Here is a 23,381-nt window from a genome sequence, read left to right as displayed (position 1 = left end):
AAAGTTCTGATCCCCCATCTTGCAAATCTCTTGCATAGTCTCTGATATTGTCAGGTATCTTTACTTCCGAATTTCATCCAGATCTGAAATTCAATGATTGTAGGACCAATGTCGGAGTAGATGAATTCTACAGAAACTTCACTGTAGAAGCAAGAGTCAGGGGAAAAGAAGAAAGTTGGAAATGAAACAATGAGAAGGATTGGATGATCCTTCTCCCTTCTATGGTCGCAGGCATCTCCTTTTCTCCTCCCGCTGGATATTTATTGGGCACTGGTAGCTGGGCTCCCACGTGTGAGATCCTGCACGTGGTCCCCTATCCTACCCTCTAACTGGCGTGACGGCAATACATTTCAGAAAACAACGTATCAGTCTCCTGCAAACACAACACCGTGGGCCCCCATTTCCGCAGGCTCCGTCCAATTCTTTGTGATTATAATTGTTGTACTTAGCCGACTTATTCTGAATATAATATAAGGAGCCTTTCTTCTGCTTATTTTAGTTCCGATTTAGATGTATGCAACTTCTGCTGTGCTACACCCTCAGAAGGTTTATGATTGGGATCTTGGTACAGTTCTCTATGAAGTTTCCTGAAAGTTAAGAGAAAAAAAGAAATAGAAAGGAAGATGGTTACAGGCACGGATCGGTGCCTGAACACCTTCCAGGAGGATCTCCCAGAAGATTTAACCAACAATTTCTTGATTGCCCTCTTGAGAGGAGGTATGCATGTGTTTAACACGAGCTAGGCCAAGGTCAATGGCATATATACTCCTGGCAGGGGTTGGGGGTTTCAAGAATTTTCAGTGTGACTCTCTTGGAGTGAAAACTCAATTTGGGGTAATTTAGTGTAATCTCACTGAGATGGAAAGGCAATGCCAACTTTCTCGTTCTTCTTGCAGATCTTTTTTCCTGGGTCTCAGAATTTAACCTTCATGCAAGCTTTTGACACAAGCGTGACCCATCATTTAGAGATTGGATGCATGCCTTAGGGCTTTTCCCTATACATATAAATAGCCTTCACTTGGTGAGGCAGACAATAAGTAAGCAAAGTTGTTGGTTCTCATATCTGCTCCTGGGCAATTTTCTTCTCACTGTCAATCTCCCTCAGCCAATGATCTTTCGTGCTATCTCCCGCTGCCAACAATCTTTCTGCTGGCTCCCACTCTCTCGCTATATTCCTTGATGAGAACTCCGGTTCAAATCCTTTGATGATTCAGTTCAAATCCTTTGATCCTATGAACAATTGCTCATTTTTCTTTGTAGAATTTAGTTCCAACCTTAATGGTATATCATTCATGACTTATCTTCTCATATTTAGAATTGTCTCAGTTTATTTAATAATGCGTCACATCTGTTGCTGATATGAGGGCTGTATCATGAAATCAAATGTATATTTGAACTTTGTTTTTCGTGATTGCCATCTTGCAGAGACTTCGAAGAAATCTGCACAAACATGGATTTGCGATAATTGAAATTGTCTCTGAAAACATGCCTGTTATCTGCGAGGTATGGAACAAAAGAGAAACGAAAGTATTATCTTAGTGCTTTTTTCAATCGTGGCAATCGTCTGCTGAGTTTTCTTTCTTATTTAACGATGACATAAATGCTTCATCATCTGGTGCGAATCTCATTATTTCTGCCAATCCATGCCTTTTTCTATGTTTTATTTCCATTATTGTTTTGTAATTGTGCTTTGGCCCCAACCAAATCCTTTTTTCAAGGGTACTCGTAATTTTTCATATTTTTTCTGTACCTCGATAGGATTCTACCCCTGGTTAGCTACTGGCAGAAGATGGCAGAGAGAAACCATAAGGAACATGTGCATGACAAGGGGATAACCCTGTGGTGGCTTAAGGGATTTGTTATCACATGTCATAGCGCTTGAGGTCTTATTGGGTACGCGAAGAACCCATAAGTTATGGAGGAAAAGCCCGATTAGAGGTTTTAAAAGTAAGAAAGGCAAAGAGGGGTTCAACGCTCTGCTTAAAACTGTGAGGCTTTTGTAATTGTTGCATCCTGCTTTTGGTTGAAGAACCTGCCAGAGATACTTGGGATTTCGGAGCAGGAACATGAGCTAATGATGGGAATGCTAGCTGAAAGGCATTTGTTCTTGGTTTCTCTAAAACTCTTACCAAATTGAAACTGCTTTGTATGATTGATATCAACGATGTGTTCTTGGTCACGATGACGTCACAAGAATTGGAAGCATGTTGATGCGCCCTTGTAATTTGAACTTGAAATATGACTTGTATTCCAAATAGTTCAACTGGGTTCTGAAGAAGAAGATAGAAGAAGAGAGAGAGAGAGTAGATAGAGGAGTGGCGGAATTGACGATGCCACCAAGCAGACAAAATGGACGACACCTGGGCTCGATTCAGTTAGGCCGCCCTCATGCAGGTACGGCTGTCTGCAAACGAGGAAGGTGAGAAGGGGCCTTCGAGAGGAAATACAGATGTTGCACTTACAGGAATCAAAAGCCCTTTCTCCTCTCTGCCCGTCTGCTTAAGTAACTCCCTCTATTGGGCCTCCGTGGATTGCATTGTCCCCTGGCACGGGCCTGGGTCGACGTTCATTGATGCGATGGCGTATCGCATCACATGTTCAGAAAGGACACTTGGCGGGAATCAATGAGGATCAGACTTGGATCAGGGAGGAATATGATGCTGAAGAAATGCCTGAAGATACTCAATTGATTTGGAAGTGACAACTTCTTGGATCGAATTGGTGTGAATGGCAGAAGCAGAAAGAGAGAAGAAGAAGAAAATCGCAACCTTTATTCAACCTCAAAAAGTACGTTCTACAATCACATACAGTGTAAATTATAGGTGCCGTCTAACGGCTAGTTTTTCTAACGGCTAGTTAACGGCTAGTTTGACTAGCCGTTAGCGGTCGTTAGTGGGCTCAATAGAACCCGATAATGAGCCCAGTTGAGCCCGATAGTGTTTAAGGAGGAGCCTGTTATTTCGGCCCATATCTTCAACAGGAAGAAATGCGTCTTTCACCTGAGGAAAACAATACTGTGTCAAAGCATATGATTTTTTTTTTGAAGAAACATTTGATGCAGAGCAAATCAGAACTCTTAGATGCATGAGGTCAGGGTGAAAGTTTGGAGACAGGAGTAGTTGATCTGGAGGTCAGAAATCGTCCAAAATTGGAAGAAAAGGTCCAGGTGGGAAGAAGAGTCTGGAAAGGTCAAGGAGGATAACGGAATCAATACAATCTTGCCAACAGTGAAAAAAAAGTGAGAGCACCAACTTTCCAGGGTGACAATGTGGAAGTCTGGTACGGGGCATGCAAAAGGTACATAATGTGGGGATGGAGGATCAAATCAACTTGGTTTTTTTTTTTGAAAGAAAAGAGGGAAGACCACCCGAACTGGTGGTCAACCCAATCAAATCAACTTGGTCATGTCGTAATTGACAACTGTTCATTACGTATTTTGTTTTTTGTGAAAGGTGATCAGTATGTGTTTTTAAAATTGGAACGGCGTCAATGTACGGATTCGCAATAGGTTTGGTGAATCACTGTGATAATATCATGCATTCGTTTTTGCATATCAAATATATGAGTGTGTTCAAGGAGTTATCATGAGGAATTGGAGAGATTGTCTGTTTATCTGCTTTCCATACTGGTGTATATAATGGAAGCCACCTTTTTGAAAGTGTTAAGTGAGGAAGGAGGAAGATAATGACATAACCTTAAGAGAGTACATGTGTGGGTATATGTATACCCTAGGAGAGAGAGAGGATGATAAGAGGGCTAATGGGCTTATAGAATAGGGCCCATTAGCCCATGAGGATTAGTATCTCACTAACAGTATCTCACTAACACCCCCCCGCAAGCGAAGTATGGATGTCATCCATGCCAAGCTTGGACACTGCACGTTGAAGAAGAGGTCGAGAGAGTCCCTTGGTGAGGACATCAGCAGCTTGATCAGCGGATGGAACAAAGTCCAGGTCAAAGATGCCCTCGTCCATGCGCTCCTTGAAGAAGTAGCGGTGGAGTTCCATGTGCTTGATCCGGCCCTGTTGACCAGGGTTCTTTGCCAAAGGAATTGCCGACTTGTTGTCGCAATAGAAGTGGATCGGGCCAGAGTACTCCACACGAAGGTCATGGAGGATCCCGTATATCCGCTGGCCTTCAGAGGCCCCATCGGCAAGTGCTCGGTATTCGGCTTCAGCACTGGAGCGGGACACTTTGTCCTGCTTGCTGCTCTTCCAACTGACGAGACTGCCGAAGACAAAGGTGCAGTACCTCGTGGTGGAACGACAGTCCACAACTGAGCCGGCAAAGTCCGCATCAGTGTACACCTTCACGGTCCGTTCCATACTCCGAGGAAAGAGCAAGCCATTCCCGGGGCAGCCCTTTAGGTACGCGAGTACCCGGTTGGCAGCCTGGCGATGGATCTCCCGCGGAGAGTGCATGAACTGACTGAGGAGATTGACGGCGAAGCTGATGTCGGGGCGGGTGTGGGTCAAGTAGAGGAGTTTCCCCACCACCTGCTGGTACTGATAGGCGTTCACCGGGGCTGAGTCCTCCCCCTTACCCAACTTGACGTTAGGGTCAATGGGAGTACTCACCGGCGCACACTCGGTCATGTCTGTCAAGGCCAGGAGGTCGACGGCATACTTCTGCTGCGATACAAAGATCCCCTGGGGGGAGTAGGCCACCTCAAGGCCGAGGAAGTAGCGAAGTGGCCCGAGGGCCTTGATTTCGAACTCCTTGGCCAACGCAGAGCTAAGGTGGCTTGCCTCGGCAGAATCGGACCCCGTAATGAGAATGTCGTTGACGTACACGGCCAAGATGGAGACACCAGCAGGACTGTGACGGAAGAATAGGGAGGCATCCCCATCGCTCTGAGTGTAGCCCTCGGCCTTCATGACCGAAGAGAACCGACCGAACCACATCCGCGGCGACTGTTTCAGTCCATAAAGGGACTTCCGCAGTCGGCAGACGGTGCCCGGGGGACCGAGGGAATACCCGGGAGGCTGCTGCATGTACACCTCCTCCGTCAAGTCACCATGGAGAAAAGCATTCTTCACATCAAACTGCCGGATCTGCCACCGGGAGTGAGCCGCAAGTGCCAAGAGAAGACGGACTGTTTCCATCTTCGCCACAGGAGAGAACGTCTCGAAGTAGTCCACGCCATAAGACTGAGTGAACCCCCGAGCCACAAGGCGAGACTTGAGGCGCTCGAGAGTACCATCTGCATGATGCTTCTTGGCATGGATCCACTTGCAATCCACCGCCCTCTTGCCAGGAGGAAGGGGAACGACTTCCCAAGTGTGGTTCTTGAGCAAGGACTGCATCTCCTCATCCATCGCCGCTTTCCAATGTGGAGAAGAGAGAGCATCGGCTAGGCGACGTGGGAGTGGATCCGACGCGATGTGAGAAAGAAATAACCGGTAGGGAGGACTCAGCCGGTCGAAGGAGAGATAGTGAGATAAGGGGTAGAGGGGTGTGCGAGTGCACTGACGAACCCCTTTCCGAAGGGCGATAGGCCATCCCAACTGAGTATCGTCATCAGTAGACGAGGGGGATGCATCGTCCGACGGAGGAGCGGAAGCAAAGGTGGGAGGAGAGGGTATCTCCCCAGGGTTAGAGGTGGGCTCTCTGGGGGAAGGAGGTGCACTAGGAGAAGGATACGGTGCACCGGGAGGAGAGGTGGTAGGGGGCAAGGGAGAAGGTGAGGGAGGTGGAGAGAGTTCACAAGGCCTCTCAGGAGAAGGCACGGGAGAGGTAGACGTGGCGGGAGAGGTAGACGGCGACGGTGGTGTAATGGGTCCCACAAATGGGTAGGGTTCCAAGGAAGGAGTCAAGGAAGCCTCATCCAGCGGAAGGCGGGACGAGGTAGAGTCACCGAAATACTCGGCAAAGGTGACATTTGCCGAGATGAAGAACCGCCGAGACGGAGGATGATAGCAGCGATAACCTTTCTGGAGAGAAGCGTACCCGACAAAGACGCACCGAAGAGCTCTAGCATCGAGCTTCGTGCGAGAGGGAGCCGTGTCATGAACGTACGCCGTGCACCCGAAGATGCGAGGTAGAAGTCCAGTCCGCAGCGACAGTTGGGGGAAATCCGTGTTCAGCCGATCCAGGGGGCTGATAAACCCGAGGGGCTGGGAGGGGAGACGGTTTACGAGATGGGTGCTCGTCAAGACCGCCTCACCCCAATAAGCCCACGGAACAGAATAGTTGAGCAGAAGTGTACGAGCTGTCGACATGACATACCCGATCTGACGTTCTGCCATCCCGTTCTGTTCAGGGGTAGCCACACAGGAGGACTCGTGTAGAATCCCATGATCAGCAAAATACGTGGTCAAATCGGCGTTGACGAAGTCCCGGGCGTTATCGGAGCGGAAGCGCTGGATACCCCGGCCAAACTGGGTGCGAACCATGGTGCAGAAGTGACGGACCGTCGGTGCGACCTCAGACTTGGCAGTCAACAAGTAGACCCAGGTGTAGCGGGTAGCCTCGTCAACAAAGATCTGAAAGTAGCGGTGACCCTTGAGGCTGGCCTGCGGGGCGGGTCCCCAAACATCACTGTGGATGCGAAACAGTGGAGTCGATGAATGCGAGGTGGACGGCGAGAAAGATGAACGACGATGCTTGGCCAGCTGACAAAATTCGCACACAATAGTCTGAAGGTCCAATCCAGTACACATCGAAGGAAATAGATGCTGTAAAACAGGAAAGGGCGGATGACCCAGCCGTTGGTGAGCCAACTGAAGATGTCCCATGCGCTGCGCATCGGCCGGCCGGAGGTGGCGGTGCAGCAGAAAGCATCGAGAGCGACCCCCATCGTCCAACAACAGCAGCCCGTTCTCCCACCTAATCGGTGTAGTCCGGCCCACCTTGTCAGACAGAAACATCCCATCAGGTTGGAGGTGAAATGAATATGAGAGACTGTCAACCAAACGCTGAGGGGACATAAGGATGGCTCGCAGGGCTGGGACATGGAGGACGTTGCTGACCACTCCGAGGCCATCGACAAAAACTGCCCCAATACCGGCCACACGCAACCGTCCACTGCCGGCGGTGAGGACTGTACGGTTGCCACTATGCCTTTCGTGGGATACAAACCGGTCATTGAACGGGGTCATGTGTTCGGTTGCCCCCGAATCAAGAACCCAGCTCGTATCCGATACGAGAGGCGAGTGGAGAGCCGTGTGACCACAATACCACTGATCAGACGGAGAGAAGGGAGACGCACCAAATCCACCGAAGTGTGCGGTGGACTGAGCCGTAGTCTGCATGGTAGCCACTTGGTCGCGGAGACGGGCCAAATCAGCCTGGAGCTGCTCTAAAGTCGCGGGGCTGGTAGAGGTGGTAGAGGAGGACGCAACCATAGCTTTCCCTTTGGTGGCCTCCTTCTTCCGGTTGTCGTACTGACGCTTCTTGCACCACTTGCGAAGATGTCCAGGCTTGTTGCAGTAGGAGCAAACTAGCCCGGAGGATGCCGTCTCTGCGGTTGGAGCAGGGGCTGGAGAGGGAGGCCGGGTGAGAAGCCCGGTCGAGTCACGAGCCGTCTCCGGGGAGAGAGTGCCAAGAATCTGAAAATGGCTCTCCTCTTCCTGGAGTTCCTTCACCAAGTCGTCAATTGTGGGAAGGCCTTCCTTGCGGTGTAGAGCACGTCGACGAGTGTTCTGGAACGACTTGCACGTCGGGTCATCCGTCGGCAAATAATAATCCATCTCGTCCCACAGCTTCTTGTGTTCCAACGCATAGTCCGAGATGGACATTGCTCCCTGGCGAAGGTTGCTAGCTTTTGCGACCAGCATAAAGAGACGCCAGTTGTCCTCGTCTCGTCCGCAAAACGTGTTAGCCTGGTCCCAAAAGCCTTTCACAGTGGAGCAACGAGGGAACCGTTCACGGAACGAGGGTGCCAGAGAGTTCGTGTAGAGCCAACCAAGTACAAAGTGTTCTTCGGCTTCCCACGCAGCATAGTGTGGATGAGTCGGTGGGAGAGGAGCCTGCGTACAATGCTTGAACAGTTGGCGAGACTTGAGAGTGGTCTCGACAAAGTGATGCCACTGTAGCAAGTTCGGGCCCTGAAGACACGTTGAGTCGGGAACCAAAGGCAGTGAATGAGTGACCTTGTGTGACAAGGGTTCTCTCTGGAAATCCGCATCGGTGAAGCCCTCGGCTGTGACGACCGGCTGACGAGTCTGGCATGTGGAGTAAATTTCCTCCGACATTGTAACGGTGGCGGTGGCTGCGACTGCGGCTGCGGCTGCGGCTGCGGCGGCGGCGGCGGCTGCGGCTGCGGTTGCGGACGCGGCTGTGGCTGCGGCTGTGCGTGCGGCTGCGGCTTGCGGCTGCGCGTGCGGCGGCGGCGGCGACTGTGCGCGCGCGTGGCAGCTGTGCGCGCGGCTTGCGGCTGCGCGTGCGGCTGCTGCTGCGGCTGTGCGTGCGGCTGCGGCTGCGGTTGCGCGCGCGCTGCGGCGCGGCTGCGCGCGGCGGCGGCGTGCGGCTGTGTGCGCGGCGGCGGCTGCGGCTGCGGCTGCAGCTGCGGCTGCAGCTGTTTCTCCGGAAGCTCCGCGGGCTGACTACAGCTCGTGCTGTGGCTGATCCGTCGGTCACGCTCCGGGGTTCGCTAAACAGCGAGAGGGTGATGTCAAACCCTAGGTGGAAGAAGTAGAGGAAGAAGAGCTCTGGAGCTCTGATACCATGTTAAGTGAGGAAGGAGGAAGATAATGATATAACCTTAAGAGAGTACATGTGTGGGTATATGTATACCCTAGGAGAGAGAGAGGATGATAAGAGGGCTAATGGGCTTATAGAATAGGGCCCATTAGCCCATGAGGATTAGTATCTCACTAACAGTATCTCACTAACAGAAAGGTATTAAAGCAGAGATACGAGTGGAGTTGTTGTGGGGAAACCTTTGAGGGTGCCACAGTAAAGGCAGAAAAAACTACAAGAAACTCTGGGGCAGGTTTAGAGTGACCGGCTAATAAATTCTCTGGGACCCATAGAAATCTTCGCTGGCCACTTTGGCAAGGACTGGGAAATAAATGATACAGTGAGAAGCCAGTTCAAAGAATCCTTTTCAAGGGCGACCAAAGATAATCTGGAGGCAAAAGGAGACCCAGAGAATTCTGAACCAACATCCTTCAGAAACAGAATGGGGATTCAAAAAAAGCAAGAAAAGGGGTTGTCTATGCAAGAATTTTTTTGAATCTGGGCATATACGCTAGCAAACGCTGCAAAGATTGATGGTGGCTGAAGAGGATCGGAGACCAGATGATGACAACCCAGGGGCACCGAATAATACGAAAGGTGAAATTGTCGAAGTGGAAAATGATTTAGTTCAAGCACAGGTCATATGGAGGCAAAGAAGTTACATATTTGTGTGGTTACATATTTTTGGAGGCAAAGAAGTAAATGTTTAAATGGTGTCTAATATTTATTTCTTCATATTGCTGTTCATACTTCTGCCTGAGCAGTTGCTTTGTGCTGTGCTGAAAGAACTTTATCAAAAGCTCTTGCAGAGAGACCAAATTACGTTGGGCTGTTATGGCCCAGCAAACTTTAACCATTCTCTTAGTGAGGTCATATTTTCTTGCATGGGTAATCGCTCAAGCTAAGAATGTGTTCTCACTTTATAGCTGTCAATAATGCCTGCCATTGGTAGCTCTTGTGTGTTACTCTAACGTAGACTTTTAAAATTGATGCTGGTTTTTGTTTTCTACTCTAATGTCCAAACATTTTGATGAAAATCGTTCTGTAGCTCTTTGTTTTTTTTGGTCGAGAAACCATAGCTCTTTGTTTCATGGACATTCAAACTGTGTCTTACAGGAATTATTCGGAGCAAGAGGTTTAATGAGTTCCAATTCCTTGAACCGAGAAACTGCTGTTAGGGCTTTCTCAACTTTGATGTCCGTGAATCCCAGTCACACCTTTACAGAGTTTAAAAAGGTTAATAGCTTGTTACAATTGTATTTGTTTAGTAGAATTCTGCGCTAACTTTATAATAAGGCCATCATCTCTTTTTTAACAGCACATGGAAAGGCTTCCCGATTGGTGTTTACACCGTGATCTATCAGAGAATGACATAAAGGTAATGTAGTTTTACTTTATCTGGCAATCCCCCGTGTTAACTCTGTTTCCTAGTCTCAATATTTGTTGGCATAGTCATGAGTTTGGAGACAGCAGTTGCTATTCTGAACCCCATTGTGGAGCCAGTTTCGGTTTCCACTCTCCAAAAAACAGCAAATATCATATATTTGGCTTATAGCAGTGACGGTAGTTTTACTCTTAAAATTTCAAGAATGCCCTTAACCGTTTCCCACATGAATGAATGAAGAATCCCCTTCTTTCCTCTGACATTGATAGGGTCTGAATGGGACCTTATCACAAACATTAGATGACTGTTCCCTCTACGAATCTTAAGAACAGTGCTCATCTTGTAGATGAGGATGTCTGGGATTACACATAACTGACTCAGGACATCGACTAGCAAGGCAGTGTCATTCCTTTTTAATTCACAGATTCTGTTTGCCTGCACAAGTGAGTTTTTTATCGGTTTCAAAGTAGCGTCAATTGGTCGACTGTTTAAGAATGGGGTTTCATGTAGTACATCCAGAATATACCTATGATAGGACAATAAAATACCAGAAATTGAGTGAGCAAGTGGGCGAGCAGACTCATGGGATCAGATACAGATATGACTACACAGGTTCTGAAGGACAACTATGGATGTAGTTTGGAGTGGCAACGGTTCGAGCATCCTTTGCATTTTAGCAGGAGCTGCGGCAGGTGTTTTCGGCAAATTCTTCAAATGAAGGCCAGAGAATGGTACATCATTCTAATTTTGGCTAGATGCATGGTCAGCTCTGTGCACACCGAAGACAGAACTCCTAGGCCTGTTTGCCCTTGCACGGATGCCTCATGCCACAGTTTGGGAGAGCTGGGATGGCTCTAGGAATCCATGTGGGGTCAACACCCTGTTCAACCAAAGAGTGAGGAATATATGTGGATGTAGCAGACCTTAATCCACCTACGTCCACTGAGAAGGACAGAGGATGGATGGGGGTGGATCGGCACATCCTTCTCTGTCTGGGATGCTTATGCAAAGTTCAGCCTCAGACACATAGGGGAAGAACCAACAATCATCTTCTGGTGTTGTACCACATGGAGACAAGATTCCCTATAGGTGAGGTTCTTCTGTTGACTGCTCCTTCGACAAAAAATAGTGATGAAGGTCATTAGGAAGAGGTGGCTTCCAGAAGTCTTGGTGGAGTGTGCTATGTGCACAAGGGGGGGAGAAGACTGCACCAATCTCTTCTTTGATTGGTAGTTTGCCCTAGCCGTGTGGACCAACCAGTCGACAACAGGGATGGAGGTCTCCGCAGAAGAGACCTTTTGGGATTTTATGTAGGGTGGTGCACTCAGGAGGTGAGAGGGGCATGGTCAACCGTTTGCAGTGCCCTGGGCACTCTGGCTGCACGGAAAAAGGGCATCTTCAATGAAGGGGAAGCATCAGTGGATACTGTTGCACAAGCCGTAGCAAGTCTTGCCTCTGCATGGTTCCCTTTACGCCTTATGTGTGTTTAAGAATCACATTTCTTTATCACATCAGGATGGTTACCAATTTTGGGTGATCTCCCCTATCTTTCTTCAAAAGGAAGTCGAGTGAGCCACCTTAATTCCAAGAAAATATTTATACTGTTTGGTATCAAATTCAGTTGCCGGAGAATTAGTTAGCTTGATGATTTCTCTGCCATCATTGCCGGTAACAACAATGCCATAATGATATTCTAGTGAGATTAGGACTCCCGCTGAGTTAGGATACCTTATGGCCAATGAATGGACACCTACTTTTGATGCATCTATATAGTCTTAGTTCCATGCTATCAGCTATGGCTGAATCCTCTTCTGATGTCCATAAGTCGTACCGTGAGCTTGATGGGTGGATAAGATCCTACATAATTCTACTGGAACCCTCTCCCATGAATTGTCAGTTCCAAGAATATAGGGAGGACCACCGATCTTGGGTGACCTTCCCCCATTTTTCCTATGAAAAGAATTGTCACGTCCTGGAGACCTCTGTTTGCGCTTTTGTTCCATTGAACCTTATTGTTCCTGGAATCTTTGCCAATATAGTATAAACCCTGTCTTCCCTAGTTACCACTGGCGATATAATAGTTGTCGGTGTCTAGATATCATCACTTGAACTCATCTTGAAAATTATGTTCTTGATTTCCACTTAACCATGATAAGGAGAGGATGCTTGAGGCTGGATGACATACAATGTTTCCAACTAAGGTCGCACTGAGGGGGTAGTGTATAGGAGCTAATGAGATGTAGCCATGCTATGGTACCAGGTTAAATAACATCTGATTCTACAATCCAGCTAGTTTTTCGTCCTTGCTAGGGTTACACATTGGAAAAGTTGTGCAATATTCATGTCGTCCCTTTTCATTACAGGTAAAGGTGAGTATTCGGCTCGGCTTGACAAAAATGCTCATAGTGTACATTTGTCTATGCTTAATCAGATCTGCATAATAGTATGTTTAAATATGGAAGTAGGCATAAACACTGAGCTTCAGCAATTTATAGTCATTGTTTGATTCCTCTGAGCTATGTTCATCATATTATCGTCATAGTCATTATATTATCTTCATCAACCATTTATTCTCTTTGGATTGTTTAAATTGAAGATGGTTCTAGCTTCTAAGAAAAACATTGTTCTTTTTCTATTTCATTTTGGTTAGTCAGATGTTCTTATATCTACGTGATCCCAGATTTTCAATACTCCAGAAGGTATGGTGTCCAGCGAGCAAGGTGTTTATATTGCTGAGTCCGTGGCATCCAAAAATGTTAGACTTGCCAAGGGACGTTTCAGGCTTTATGACAATGATGATAGTCCTGTAAGTTTCTTTTGCTAGAGTAAAGTTCTCATCTTTTAATCTCTTTCTTCAAAAAGTACATCTTTTAAGCTCGTACCCTGAAATTCGGGTCTCTCTGTTGTAGGGCAATAGGCCTACAGTATCGACTCCAAAGGAAACGATCAAGAAGGAGGGCGTTACTCCTGGGAAGAAAGTTACTGGTAGAGTAGTGTCAACTAAAATACAGAAAGGCATGTGCACTTACCTAATTATGTCTTAAGTTTATGCGAATTACCTAATTTAGTTTTCTTGTATCAGATAAAGTGAAAACATCAAAAGAAGAGGCAAGAGATCTATTACTGAGAGAAGAGGCTATTGTGCGAGACAAGGTTATGGGTATTCGGAGGAACTTATCTGTCGTTTGCAGAGCTCTGGGCGCTATGGCTGTTGCGAATCCAGTTTATGCTCACACCCAACTTCCTTTGCTGGTAATTATCAAATGAATCATTGCGCATTGTATTCACGTGTCTTAAGTTCATGTGTCAAAAAAGAAATCCTGAATCTCAATTTTATTTCTGACAAATCTCTCTTCTAATTTCCAAGAAATATCTAAATTCCAAGAAAATATTTCAAAACATCTACTGTTTATACTACTTTCTTAATACCTAGATGCTAATTATGTTTTTCATGACAGGTAAAATTTGTTGATCCTTTACTTCGTTCGCCGATTATCAGTGATGCTGCGTTTGAGACATTGCTAAAGCTCGTTAGGTGTTTAGCTCCTCCTCTGGGTGATTGGGCCCCAGAGATAGCAGCAGCTCTGCGCATAATCTCAATGAAGGAGGCTGGAGTTGTGCCATTGGATTCAATATTAGTGCTCACAGGTGGCGAAAATGACTTGAATTTATCTCTCTTCGAGCAAATACTTAGTGGTTTACTGGCCTCTTCCCGCAGTGGCCCTCTTCCTGCTGATTCCTTCACAGTTGTATTTCCGGTGTGCATCTTATCTTGAAAACCGTTTTGGTTTTGCTTCTAGATTTTTTCATTCTCAATATTGTACCTTTGCTTGTCAGATTTTGGAGAAGATTCTAATGTCTTCTGGAAAGACGAGCCTTCATGACAACGTGCTTCAAGTTCTATCTTTACACATGGATCCTGTTTTACCTCTTCCCCGAATGAGGATGTTATCTGTAATATCTTGATTCTTGACTTGATTATTTTCTCCCGGAAAAAATATTGAGACCGTCCACTTTTTCTTCCAGGCTCTTTATCATGTCCTGAGTGTTGTCCCAGCGTATCAACTGAAAGTTGGGCCTATGCTAAATGAACTTTGTTTAGGTTTACGAGCCGATGATGTGGGCCAGGTGTGGATCCTTTTGTTGGGGATTTTCTATTCATTCCCATGTGGTTTCTAAGACTCATTTTTAAATTTCTTTCGATCTGTTGATCTCAGGCTTTACAAGGGGTTTATGCTAGAGATGTGCACGTGAGGCTTGCATGTTTAAGTGCTGTGAAATGTATTCCTTGCGTTTCTAGTCGTTCCATTCCCCAAAATGCAGAGATTGCGACAAACCTTTGGATTTCTCTTCACGACCCTGAAAAGGTGAGCTCCTCTATTTGCCGCTGAATGTGAAGTATGACTTTTTTGGTTTTTGTTGAAAGTCATTAGGGAGACAAGTAATGAATTTGTTTTTGAAGAAAAAATGATACTCCAGCATTTAGCTCTGGGCAATGATAGAGTCCCTCTCCACCCCGTCCCCCACATTTTGTCATACGTTGTGACTTCTCTCTTCCAGTTCCAGTTTGTCTCTTCCTAGTCTTGACAGCGGCTTCTATTTGGTTCATGAAATAACTCAGCCAGGTGATCACGTCTGGCTGCTTACACCTGTACTCCATGACCATTTTTTTAAAAAGGAGCAGGCATAAGCAGCCTTCTTGAAAAAGAAATAAGATGATTCTTCGATGAAAAGCTTTTTATGGATCAGACGTTATCAATTCTATCATGTTTTTTAGAAGCTATTGTCCTTGAGACATTTATCAACCTAGATCGGGGATGAGTGTAGTTTTACTTTAAGGTTTTGTCATCTTGTTCTTAATCAGGTGTGATGGGAAGTAACTCAACTTTAAAATACTATTCCTTCATGATCCTGGCATGTACCTCTTCAGTATTTTTGATTTGAGACTTTTGTAGAGTGTGGTATTATTTGTCATTACATTGAAAGCAGTCTAAACTCGTCAATAAACTAGGATATTGGTGCCCTGATATGAACCTCGATCTAGGCAGGCATCAGAGGAGAGTAGAGGGCGAGGCGAGGTAGAAGTTCCTGGGGTAGAGAGGAGAAACGTGAAGGATCCGAGAAGAGGCTGAGCAGAGGGGGAGGGATTGGCCGAGGACGAGCCGCCTGAAGATGCGGTGAGGTAGAGATGATCATGAGGGACGGGGATCGTAGAGGGAGGGAGGACCTAGACTTGGAGAGGGGAGACAAGAGACCTTACTTCATTCTTCTTGGCTGCCCTTCTATAAGGAGGGCATCTCTATTTTAAGGAAATACACAATAGCCAAATGACTGAAATGCCCTTATGGGCTAATACGATGAGATTACCCCTAGATAGGTAGAGGATTCTATCAAGGATCCTATCATGCACATTACTATTTCATTGCCTCAATATATTCCTAAATCTGATAGGACTGGGGTTTCGGCATTGAAAATTTCCCTTGCAAAGTCCTCTTTTGACCAAATCAAAACCCTAAGAGTTTCAACTTAAAGGCGGAAACATTATTTTTGTTGAAAGAACGGGCAGAAAATATTCCTTACAATCTTCAGAGTGGATATTCGACAGTATGAATGCTGTCGGACTCCTGAGTATGAAAATGTATTATGAATTGTGGTCTACTTAATGTTATGCGACTGCTAAAAACCTATAAGAATTTCTCCGGAATTTTCTCTGCTCCTAAGTTCTTGTCCTGTAATACTTTCCATGTCTCCAGGTAGTTGCTGAAGCGGCAGAAGACATATGGGACAACTATGGTTTTGACTTTGGAGCAGACTATACCGGTCTTTACCTCGCTCTTTCCCATGTAAACCAAAACGTGCGTTTGGCAGCAGCAGAAGCATTAGCTGCCGCTCTGGATGAGAACCTCGATAGTATTCAAGTTAATTCCCCTTTTTAAACAGCCTTAAAATTCATTTTCTCTTTTTTTTCTACGTTTACTAAAGCTCTATATATATGTATTTCCAGGAGGCTCTTTCAACCTTATTCACCATGTACATACAATTTTCTCCCAGTGGGAAAGAGATTGGGGATGCGTCGTGGTTAGGAAGACAGGGCATTGCCATGGCGCTTCAGTCTGCGGCGGATGTTCTCAGGACAAAAGATCTCCCTGTGGTCATGACATTTTTGATTTCGCGTGCTGTGGTCAGCTCTTTTTCTTACCAAAATATTCCTTTGACACAAACACTATTTGGAGATACATATTGTTAATCACAGGCTCTCACCTGTGTTTCCTCGGTTTACTTCTGTTTTTATTATGAAGCTAGTATTATGCCATTAATAGCTGGTCCCATTCCAGAGTCACATACAGATAAAATCATTATAGTCTAGGATTTCTTATTATTTCTTAAAAAATAAACTCTAGGATTTCTTATTCTAGGATTTCTTATGACTTGGTCTTTTATGTAACTAATACTGATACACCTTTACCAAAATAATGTGATCGTTTCCGTTTCCGTTGCATACTGAACTGTCTGGGGCTTCTGGGAAGAACATTGCCATTGCAGAGTTCAGCAAATATGTGACTTCACTCTCTGTTGTGAGGGGGATAGATAATTGTGTTTTTTAAAAGTAAATTCTCATGTTTAATCTTTTGAGCAATTTCAAGGCGAAAATATTAAAATCATTTCGATATTATCATTTTATCCCTGCGAGTTTATAATGGTTGATTACTCGTTTAGTCTATTACTCAAAATGATTGATAGTCTTGATATTCTTTTTAAGTTTTTCCCTTATTCTAGTCGTATGGTAGGTTTTATTGTTTCATGACACTCTGTCTTTGGTTTTTTGAGTTGAAATAAGAACTTACGTCAGACCTCTACTTTATAGGGTGATCCTAATGTGGACGTTCGTGGAAGGATGATCAACGCCGGTATCACTATTATTGATAGACATGGGAAAGAAAATGTCTCCTTATTGTTTCCTATATTCGAGAATTACCTGAATAAAAAGGTTTCACTCTTAACTGATACCGTTCTCGTATTTGTAGCTTTGACTGCAACCGAAACAAACATTTATCGAATTCTTCTCGAGTTTTTTCTTTCCCACCATGTCCGTCGTACCACTTCTCTATAGTGGTTGTTGTCGATTTAGCTTGATATCTTGAAGTAGAGAGAGAGAACAGAGAAGAGTAGAGAGGAACAGAGACAATAGAACAACTCAAAAGTTCGAAAATTACGTAAGTCCAATAGATACATTTATAAAGGCCTTCTAACGGCTAGTCTTCTAACAGCTAGTTTGTAACGGCTAGTTTGACTAGCCGTTACTTGCCCGATCTGGTACTTAACTAGATCGGATAATGGGCTTTTAAGCCCGATATTCTCTAACTATTTGGCCCTGTTAATATCTGTCTTCTCATCCTTGTTTAGCCCATATATTCAACAGTTGTCTTCCGTTGAAGAACAATGATGCTTTTGTTTTCCCTGAAATATCTGAAATAAGGCTTTTGTTATTTACGACAGGCTTCTTCTAATGAAGAAAAATATGACTTGATTCGTGAAGGTGTTGTCATATTCACAGGAGCCTTGGCCAAACATCTGGCAAAGGTATAAATATAAAATTACTCTATCCTTGTAATATTTGTTGATAAATGTTTTGGATTTTTTTCCATTATTTAATCTTTTTAAGTCATCACGAGCAGGACGATCCCAAAGTTCATGATGTTGTGGAGAAGTTAATGGATGTCTTGAATACACCATCTGAGTCAGTGCAAAGAGCTGTTTCACTCTGTCTTTCTCCATTGATGGTTGCAGAGCAGGTAGAGTCCTTCCTTGATGTATTATTCAATGATGTGTATTGGTCATGGCTTGAAAAGCATTTAGGAGGCTTATAAAGGTCTATTTATCAATATCTTTATAACATCCTTTCAACATCATATGATGCTCGATTATCCTTTAACCAGTAAATGCTACATTTTTTATTATTATTGTAGCTCACTGTGTACACCATGCCCCTCTTCTCTTTACCGAGCCTCTTACTACTGTAGACCACTCACAATATTCACAGGTCATATGTAGATAACTATTGTTAGCTGCATATTATAATGGTTGTTTTGTTAAGTTTTTCCTTGTAATATTTGTTTCTTCCATTATTTGCTTTATATACCTCTACACGTGCCCTGTGAGTGAGCCCATGAGCCCATTATTCTTTATATAACCTGTCTTTAAACAGTCAAAGCTTGGTTAATGGTGTGTCTTTCTTTCGGAGCAACTGTAAGCGAGTTGGCTGCTGAGGGTTGGAGCTGTACGGAAGTATGATGTTATAATGTAAGACAGAGCCTCATGCTGCTCGGTAAATACTGATCAAAGATTCGTCTTAGGTGTCTCTAGGGCTATTGCAGCAAATGAGACGATCCTCCTACATGGCATTGGCATTTGGGGAGCATCAAATAACACGTCCAAATTATCAACTTCCCAAGAGTCGTCTACATCTGCTTGTTCGTCGTTCAGGAAAAAAATGCAGAGAAAAAAAACAGGCACGGATCATCATAATTGGCATCCTAGATTTGATTGCTTTCAATGGAAAGGATCTCCTTCAGTAGAAGCAGTATGGGGGAGATAACACAGCTTGGACGAAGTGTGGAGGAATATCTCGCGGCAGAACTCAATGATCTAAGTCGCCCAAATAAATAAAAAGCATTAGAGGCAATGGTTCACACATGATTACTTTGTTCAATGGCCTCATAGATTCATGAATATTTCTTGTACATGGGACTTGTCATGGAGCTGTGGAAATACTGCTTGACTAACCTGAGCCAACTATCCAGATCTCTCTCGGAGAAGGATGGAAGGTTGGCTGTACTGGGGCGATGTCGTGGACAGTTCTCTTGTCGGGCTACACAGAGCTCTCTCCAATTAGGGTGACAAGGATGTCCTTGTCTTGTTTGTAGCACTTGTGAGTGGCTGCTCGATCATTTCATTGGCCTGTTCACGAGTTTGCTGGCATTCACGCACAGAGGGACCCTTCGACATGGGCGCAGTGTTGTGGCCAGTAACTCACTCATGCATCGCTGAATAGCTCATAGCACGCAGGTTCACGGAGGTAGAGACCTTGGCTGGTATGGATTGGCTAGAGGAGCACAAGGTTTGAGACCCTATTTCCCGCTGGTGGAGGCAGCTGAAAAAGACACGGGAGGGCTAGAGGCAGCAACAGGAGACCATTGCCATCTCTGTTGGATCCAATGCAGCAAGGTTGGCCTCTAGCTCCTTGGACGCATGGAGATTTATTGCAGGACAATCCTCTTGCTGCTGATGAATAAGGATTTCTTGTGCAGAGTTGGAAGCCATGAAGGCGTGTAAATGCTCAGTGATGGCTGCTAACGATGTAGAGTTTTCTTCTTGGTGACGTTGTATGGCATCCTGCAAGGATTTCCTGGTGGTTCGTAGTCAGTAGGAAGAGTGGCGATCTTCTCCGCTAACTCGTCTGTGTAAGTGATTTAGACATCTATTGGCATATGGAGAAACTTGGAGCTTGTGGCTATTATGAATCATGCCACTGCCTGTAACACGTTTCCGAAGTAATGTTCATCCAAATGCAGTGGATTGTGTGCTCAAATTGATCGAAGTATTTGAGAGAAGGGAACGTAGAGAGTATAAGGAAAAGAGAGCTAACAAGGAAAGAGAGAGAGAGAGAAAGATGGGAATGGAGAGGGATCAGAGATGGCTGGCAAGGACTGCCCAGAAGAGAGAAAAAGGAAGTGCCGTTGCTGTTCTGCAAGAATGTAAGCCATTCATAGAAGGCCAAGAAAGGGATCATGATATATGAGAGGGAGTCCGTGGCTGCCAAGATGCAGGCCCAGTTGAAGGAGACAAGCAAAGGAAGCACAATTCACCTCAAAGATCAATGGGGATCGTTCGAAGGAAACTCTGGTTAGAGAAAGACACATATAACCCTAACGTGTAAACACAACTTTGCCCTCATAATTGGCTGGAGTTTTTACTAATTTTAGAAAATTATGGTATCGGTTCTTGGGGATTGCAACTGGGGAAAAATTGACTGCTGGGTCTGTTCTGCAGGAAAGAGAAATCAATATGACCTTTCTCATGCGCTACTTCAGATGCCTCTTCTATACCGTATGACGAATTCTGGCAATGAAAAAGCTGACACCATAATGAGGCAGAGTGGTTGGATTTACTTCCCAAAGCTCCCAATACCATTTATAGTATAGCCGTAGCTAGATTGTAGCTCAATTCATTGCGCATAACAGGAAAAAAAGCAAGAGGGCAAGAAATATAACCCCAACCCACCATCTAATCAATTTGACATCAAAATATGGTTAGGGAGATGCATATCTAGGGAACAGAGTAACGATGACATCTCATATTAACTGTTATTTTGTGTTCCTGTACTATTTTATTTTATTTTTCCTTTTTTTCTGATTGATGAGATTTTCGTACCCTTAGTCGTTTCCTTCTTTTCTGTAAAATGCTTTATGAGTTTCTGATTGATGAGGTTGTCCTTGCAATGAACTAGGACAAGGGGCAAGAAATTGTGCACCGCTTGGTGGAAAGGCTAATGAAAAGTGACAAGTATGGTGAACGCCGGGGTGCAGCATTTGGGCTAGCTGGCGTTGTAAAGGGATTTGGAATTCGTTGCCTCAAGAATTATGGTATTGTGGCCATTCTTCAAGAAGGTTTGGAGGACAGGTATATGTAAACAATACATCTTTGAATTAAGTTTCTTTTGTTCTCACTCTTACTGCGAGCCATCTATAAATATAAAACCTATTTTCTTTGACCATTGAAATATTTCAGGATTTCTGCTAAGTCTCGTGAAGGAGCCCTACTTGCTTTTGAGTGTCTTTGTGAAAAGCTTGGAAGATTGTTTGAGCCGTAAGTAGGATAAATAAATTGGTGGTAAGATTTTCATTACTCCTGATCCCCTGTCTATTGTCATATGTTTCAGGTATGTCATCCAGTATTTGCCTTTTCTGTTGGCATCCTTCTCTGATCAAGTTGGTGCCGTCCGCGAAGCCGCCGAAGGTGCTGCGCGTGCGATGATGTCACAGCTCAGTGGTTCTGGAGTGAAGCTCATTCTTCCTTCACTTCTGAAGGTTTCTGCTTTTGGTTTTGAAAACGCATCATTGTGAATAATAGCCTTTATTTTATTGCATTGGCATAATGTTTTTCGTGCCCGTGTGGTATTTCATGGTTATTTTGATTCATCATAATAGATACTCTTTTTGTTAGGCTTCTTCTGTTGGAGTCTTCCTTCTTTTAGGAACACTGCTGTCTTTTTATCAGAAAATTCTACTTTCGTCGTTAGAGGAATAGTTATAATAAGTTGGTGGAATAATCTCTTCCAATTGGACAGTCTTGTGGGCCTTTCACCCTTCCATTGACAATCTTTTTCATCAAGAAAACATGAACAACTTGATGATATAAAGGTATAGTTTGGAAACTATGGAATTCCTTGATTATATCTAGGATTTTTCAGATAATTCCTAAAAGTACATGGATCTTTGTGACCTCGGAGAAAATGAAATCAGAAGTATCATAAGTTTTTTTTTTTTGAAGAAAAGAAGTATCATAAGTTACATTTCATTTTTCAGGGTCTGGAGGATAAAGCATGGAGAACTAAGCAAAGTAGCGTTCAGCTTCTTGGTGCTATGGCTTTTTGTGCACCTCAGCAGTTATCTCAGTGCCTCCCTAAAATTGTGCCTAAGCTTACAGAGGTTTCTTTTTCTCCTTGAGTTTTTTTTGACCTTACGTGGTCACGGAAACTTGCGTCAGGGATCACAAACCTTCTGTTTCAGGTGCTCACAGATACACACCCCAAGGTCCAGTCAGCAGGACAAACGGCTCTTCAACAGGTTTTCTTCGTCTCCCTTTCCATTCAATTTCATTTTGATGATGACCAGTTATCGTCATTTTATTAAGTTTTTTTTTATAAAAAGAGGAAGATTAACCGATATGGTATTTTCTTAACTTTTATTCGACGAGAAGAGGAAGATTAACAGATATTGTCATTATCTTAAGTTTTTTTTCGATGAAAAGAGGAAGATTAACCGGTATGGTCATTTTCTTAAGTTTTTATTCGATGAGAAGAGGATGATTAACAGATCGTCATTTTCTTAAGGTTTTTTTCGATGAAAAGAGGAAGATTAACCGATATTGTCATTTCTTTGTTTTTGTTCTTTTTACTCTTTTATATGACACGCAGGATGATGACTCATGATCTTCCCTGTCATTCATCTGTGGCTAGGATGACGATGAGTAGTCCTGATGATTATAATTATTGTCGTTTAGTTTATATTTGTTCAAGTGGTGCTGAGGATTATCATTTGCAGGTCGGAAGTGTCATAAAAAATCCGGAGATATCTGCCCTTGTGCCAACGCTTTTGTTGGGTCTGACTGATCCAAATGATCACACCAAGCACTCTCTTGACATTCTTCTTCAAGTACGAGCTGTTTGTGTAGAATGTTTGTTCTCTCTTTCTTTGAGTTTAATTATTAATGATTCTCTCTTCTACAGACGACTTTTATCAATTCTGTTGATGCCCCGTCCTTGGCATTGGTGGTACCTATTGTGCACAGAGGTTTGAGAGAGAGGAGCGTAGATACTAAAAAGAAAGCAGCTCAGATAACGGGAAACATGTGTTCATTAGTCACAGAGCCCTTGGATATGATTCCATATATTAACTTGCTCCTTCCGGAAGTGAAAAAGGTTTTCATATTTACGACTCCACAAATCCAATGTTTAGCTTTCTCCCTTAAAGTTTTTATTTGTTATTTTATTTTTTAACCTTTCTCCATATCCAAAATTTGGTTTATAACACTTTTTCTCACCGATTGGAGCAGGTTCTTGTAGATCCTATCCCAGAAGTTAGGTCGGTTGCAGCAAGAGCCATTGGATCTCTGATTAGGGGAATGGGCGAGGAAAATTTTCCCGATCTCGTACAGTGGTTGCTTGACACTCTCAAGTCTGATAGCAGCAATGTTGAACGATCTGGAGCTGCTCAGGGCTTGAGTGAAGTGCGTTAGACATTTGGATATCACATTATTTTCCCATGTTCTATGATTTTTGTTTTTTCTTTTTTTACTAAACGATCTCTGCTTTCGTTTCCTTCATCTTGTTACATATTCCTGACAAAGAAAACATCCATTACATGCTCTGATTTTCTTTTTGTGACCCAGGTCTTAGCTGCCCTTGGCACAGCATATTTTGAAAGACTTCTTCCAGACATATTGCGAAATTGCTCCCATCAGCGGGCTTCGGTCCGGGACGGTTACCTGACACTTTTCAAGGTCAGATTTCCTCTGAAGATAGCATGAAGTCTTT

The 23,381-nt window shown here is 44.4% G+C and overlaps 1 protein-coding gene across 1 annotated transcript in view; it reads left to right on the top strand.

Annotated features, from left to right (window-relative positions):
* Nucleotides 1–23,381, top strand: part of ILA (putative protein kinase regulator ILITHYIA) — a 50,212-nt gene that overhangs the window by 20,517 nt on the left and 6,314 nt on the right. Inside the window, exons 13-36 of the mRNA XM_078571606.1 lie at nt 1,426–1,503; nt 9,799–9,918; nt 10,001–10,060; nt 12,747–12,872; nt 12,976–13,081; nt 13,149–13,318; nt 13,525–13,824; nt 13,904–14,020; nt 14,093–14,194; nt 14,284–14,433; nt 15,820–15,984; nt 16,071–16,247; nt 16,932–17,054; nt 17,564–17,647; nt 17,743–17,859; nt 20,574–20,746; nt 20,855–20,932; nt 21,006–21,153; nt 21,652–21,774; nt 21,856–21,912; nt 22,390–22,500; nt 22,575–22,766; nt 22,901–23,074; nt 23,237–23,347. Coding sequence (XP_078427732.1) covers nt 1,426–1,503; nt 9,799–9,918; nt 10,001–10,060; nt 12,747–12,872; nt 12,976–13,081; nt 13,149–13,318; nt 13,525–13,824; nt 13,904–14,020; nt 14,093–14,194; nt 14,284–14,433; nt 15,820–15,984; nt 16,071–16,247; nt 16,932–17,054; nt 17,564–17,647; nt 17,743–17,859; nt 20,574–20,746; nt 20,855–20,932; nt 21,006–21,153; nt 21,652–21,774; nt 21,856–21,912; nt 22,390–22,500; nt 22,575–22,766; nt 22,901–23,074; nt 23,237–23,347 — 3,162 coding nt within the window. The remainder of the gene's footprint in view (nt 1–1,425; nt 1,504–9,798; nt 9,919–10,000; nt 10,061–12,746; nt 12,873–12,975; nt 13,082–13,148; nt 13,319–13,524; nt 13,825–13,903; nt 14,021–14,092; nt 14,195–14,283; nt 14,434–15,819; nt 15,985–16,070; nt 16,248–16,931; nt 17,055–17,563; nt 17,648–17,742; nt 17,860–20,573; nt 20,747–20,854; nt 20,933–21,005; nt 21,154–21,651; nt 21,775–21,855; nt 21,913–22,389; nt 22,501–22,574; nt 22,767–22,900; nt 23,075–23,236; nt 23,348–23,381) is intronic.

The sequence above is a fragment of the Wolffia australiana genome, chromosome 2 (genome assembly GCF_029677425.1).
Source record: "Wolffia australiana isolate 7733 chromosome 2, ASM2967742v1".
Taxonomy (NCBI): domain Eukaryota; kingdom Viridiplantae; phylum Streptophyta; class Magnoliopsida; order Alismatales; family Araceae; genus Wolffia; species Wolffia australiana.
Note: the sequence above shows the minus strand (reverse complement) of the source record. Positions and strands in the feature narration are given on the sequence as shown.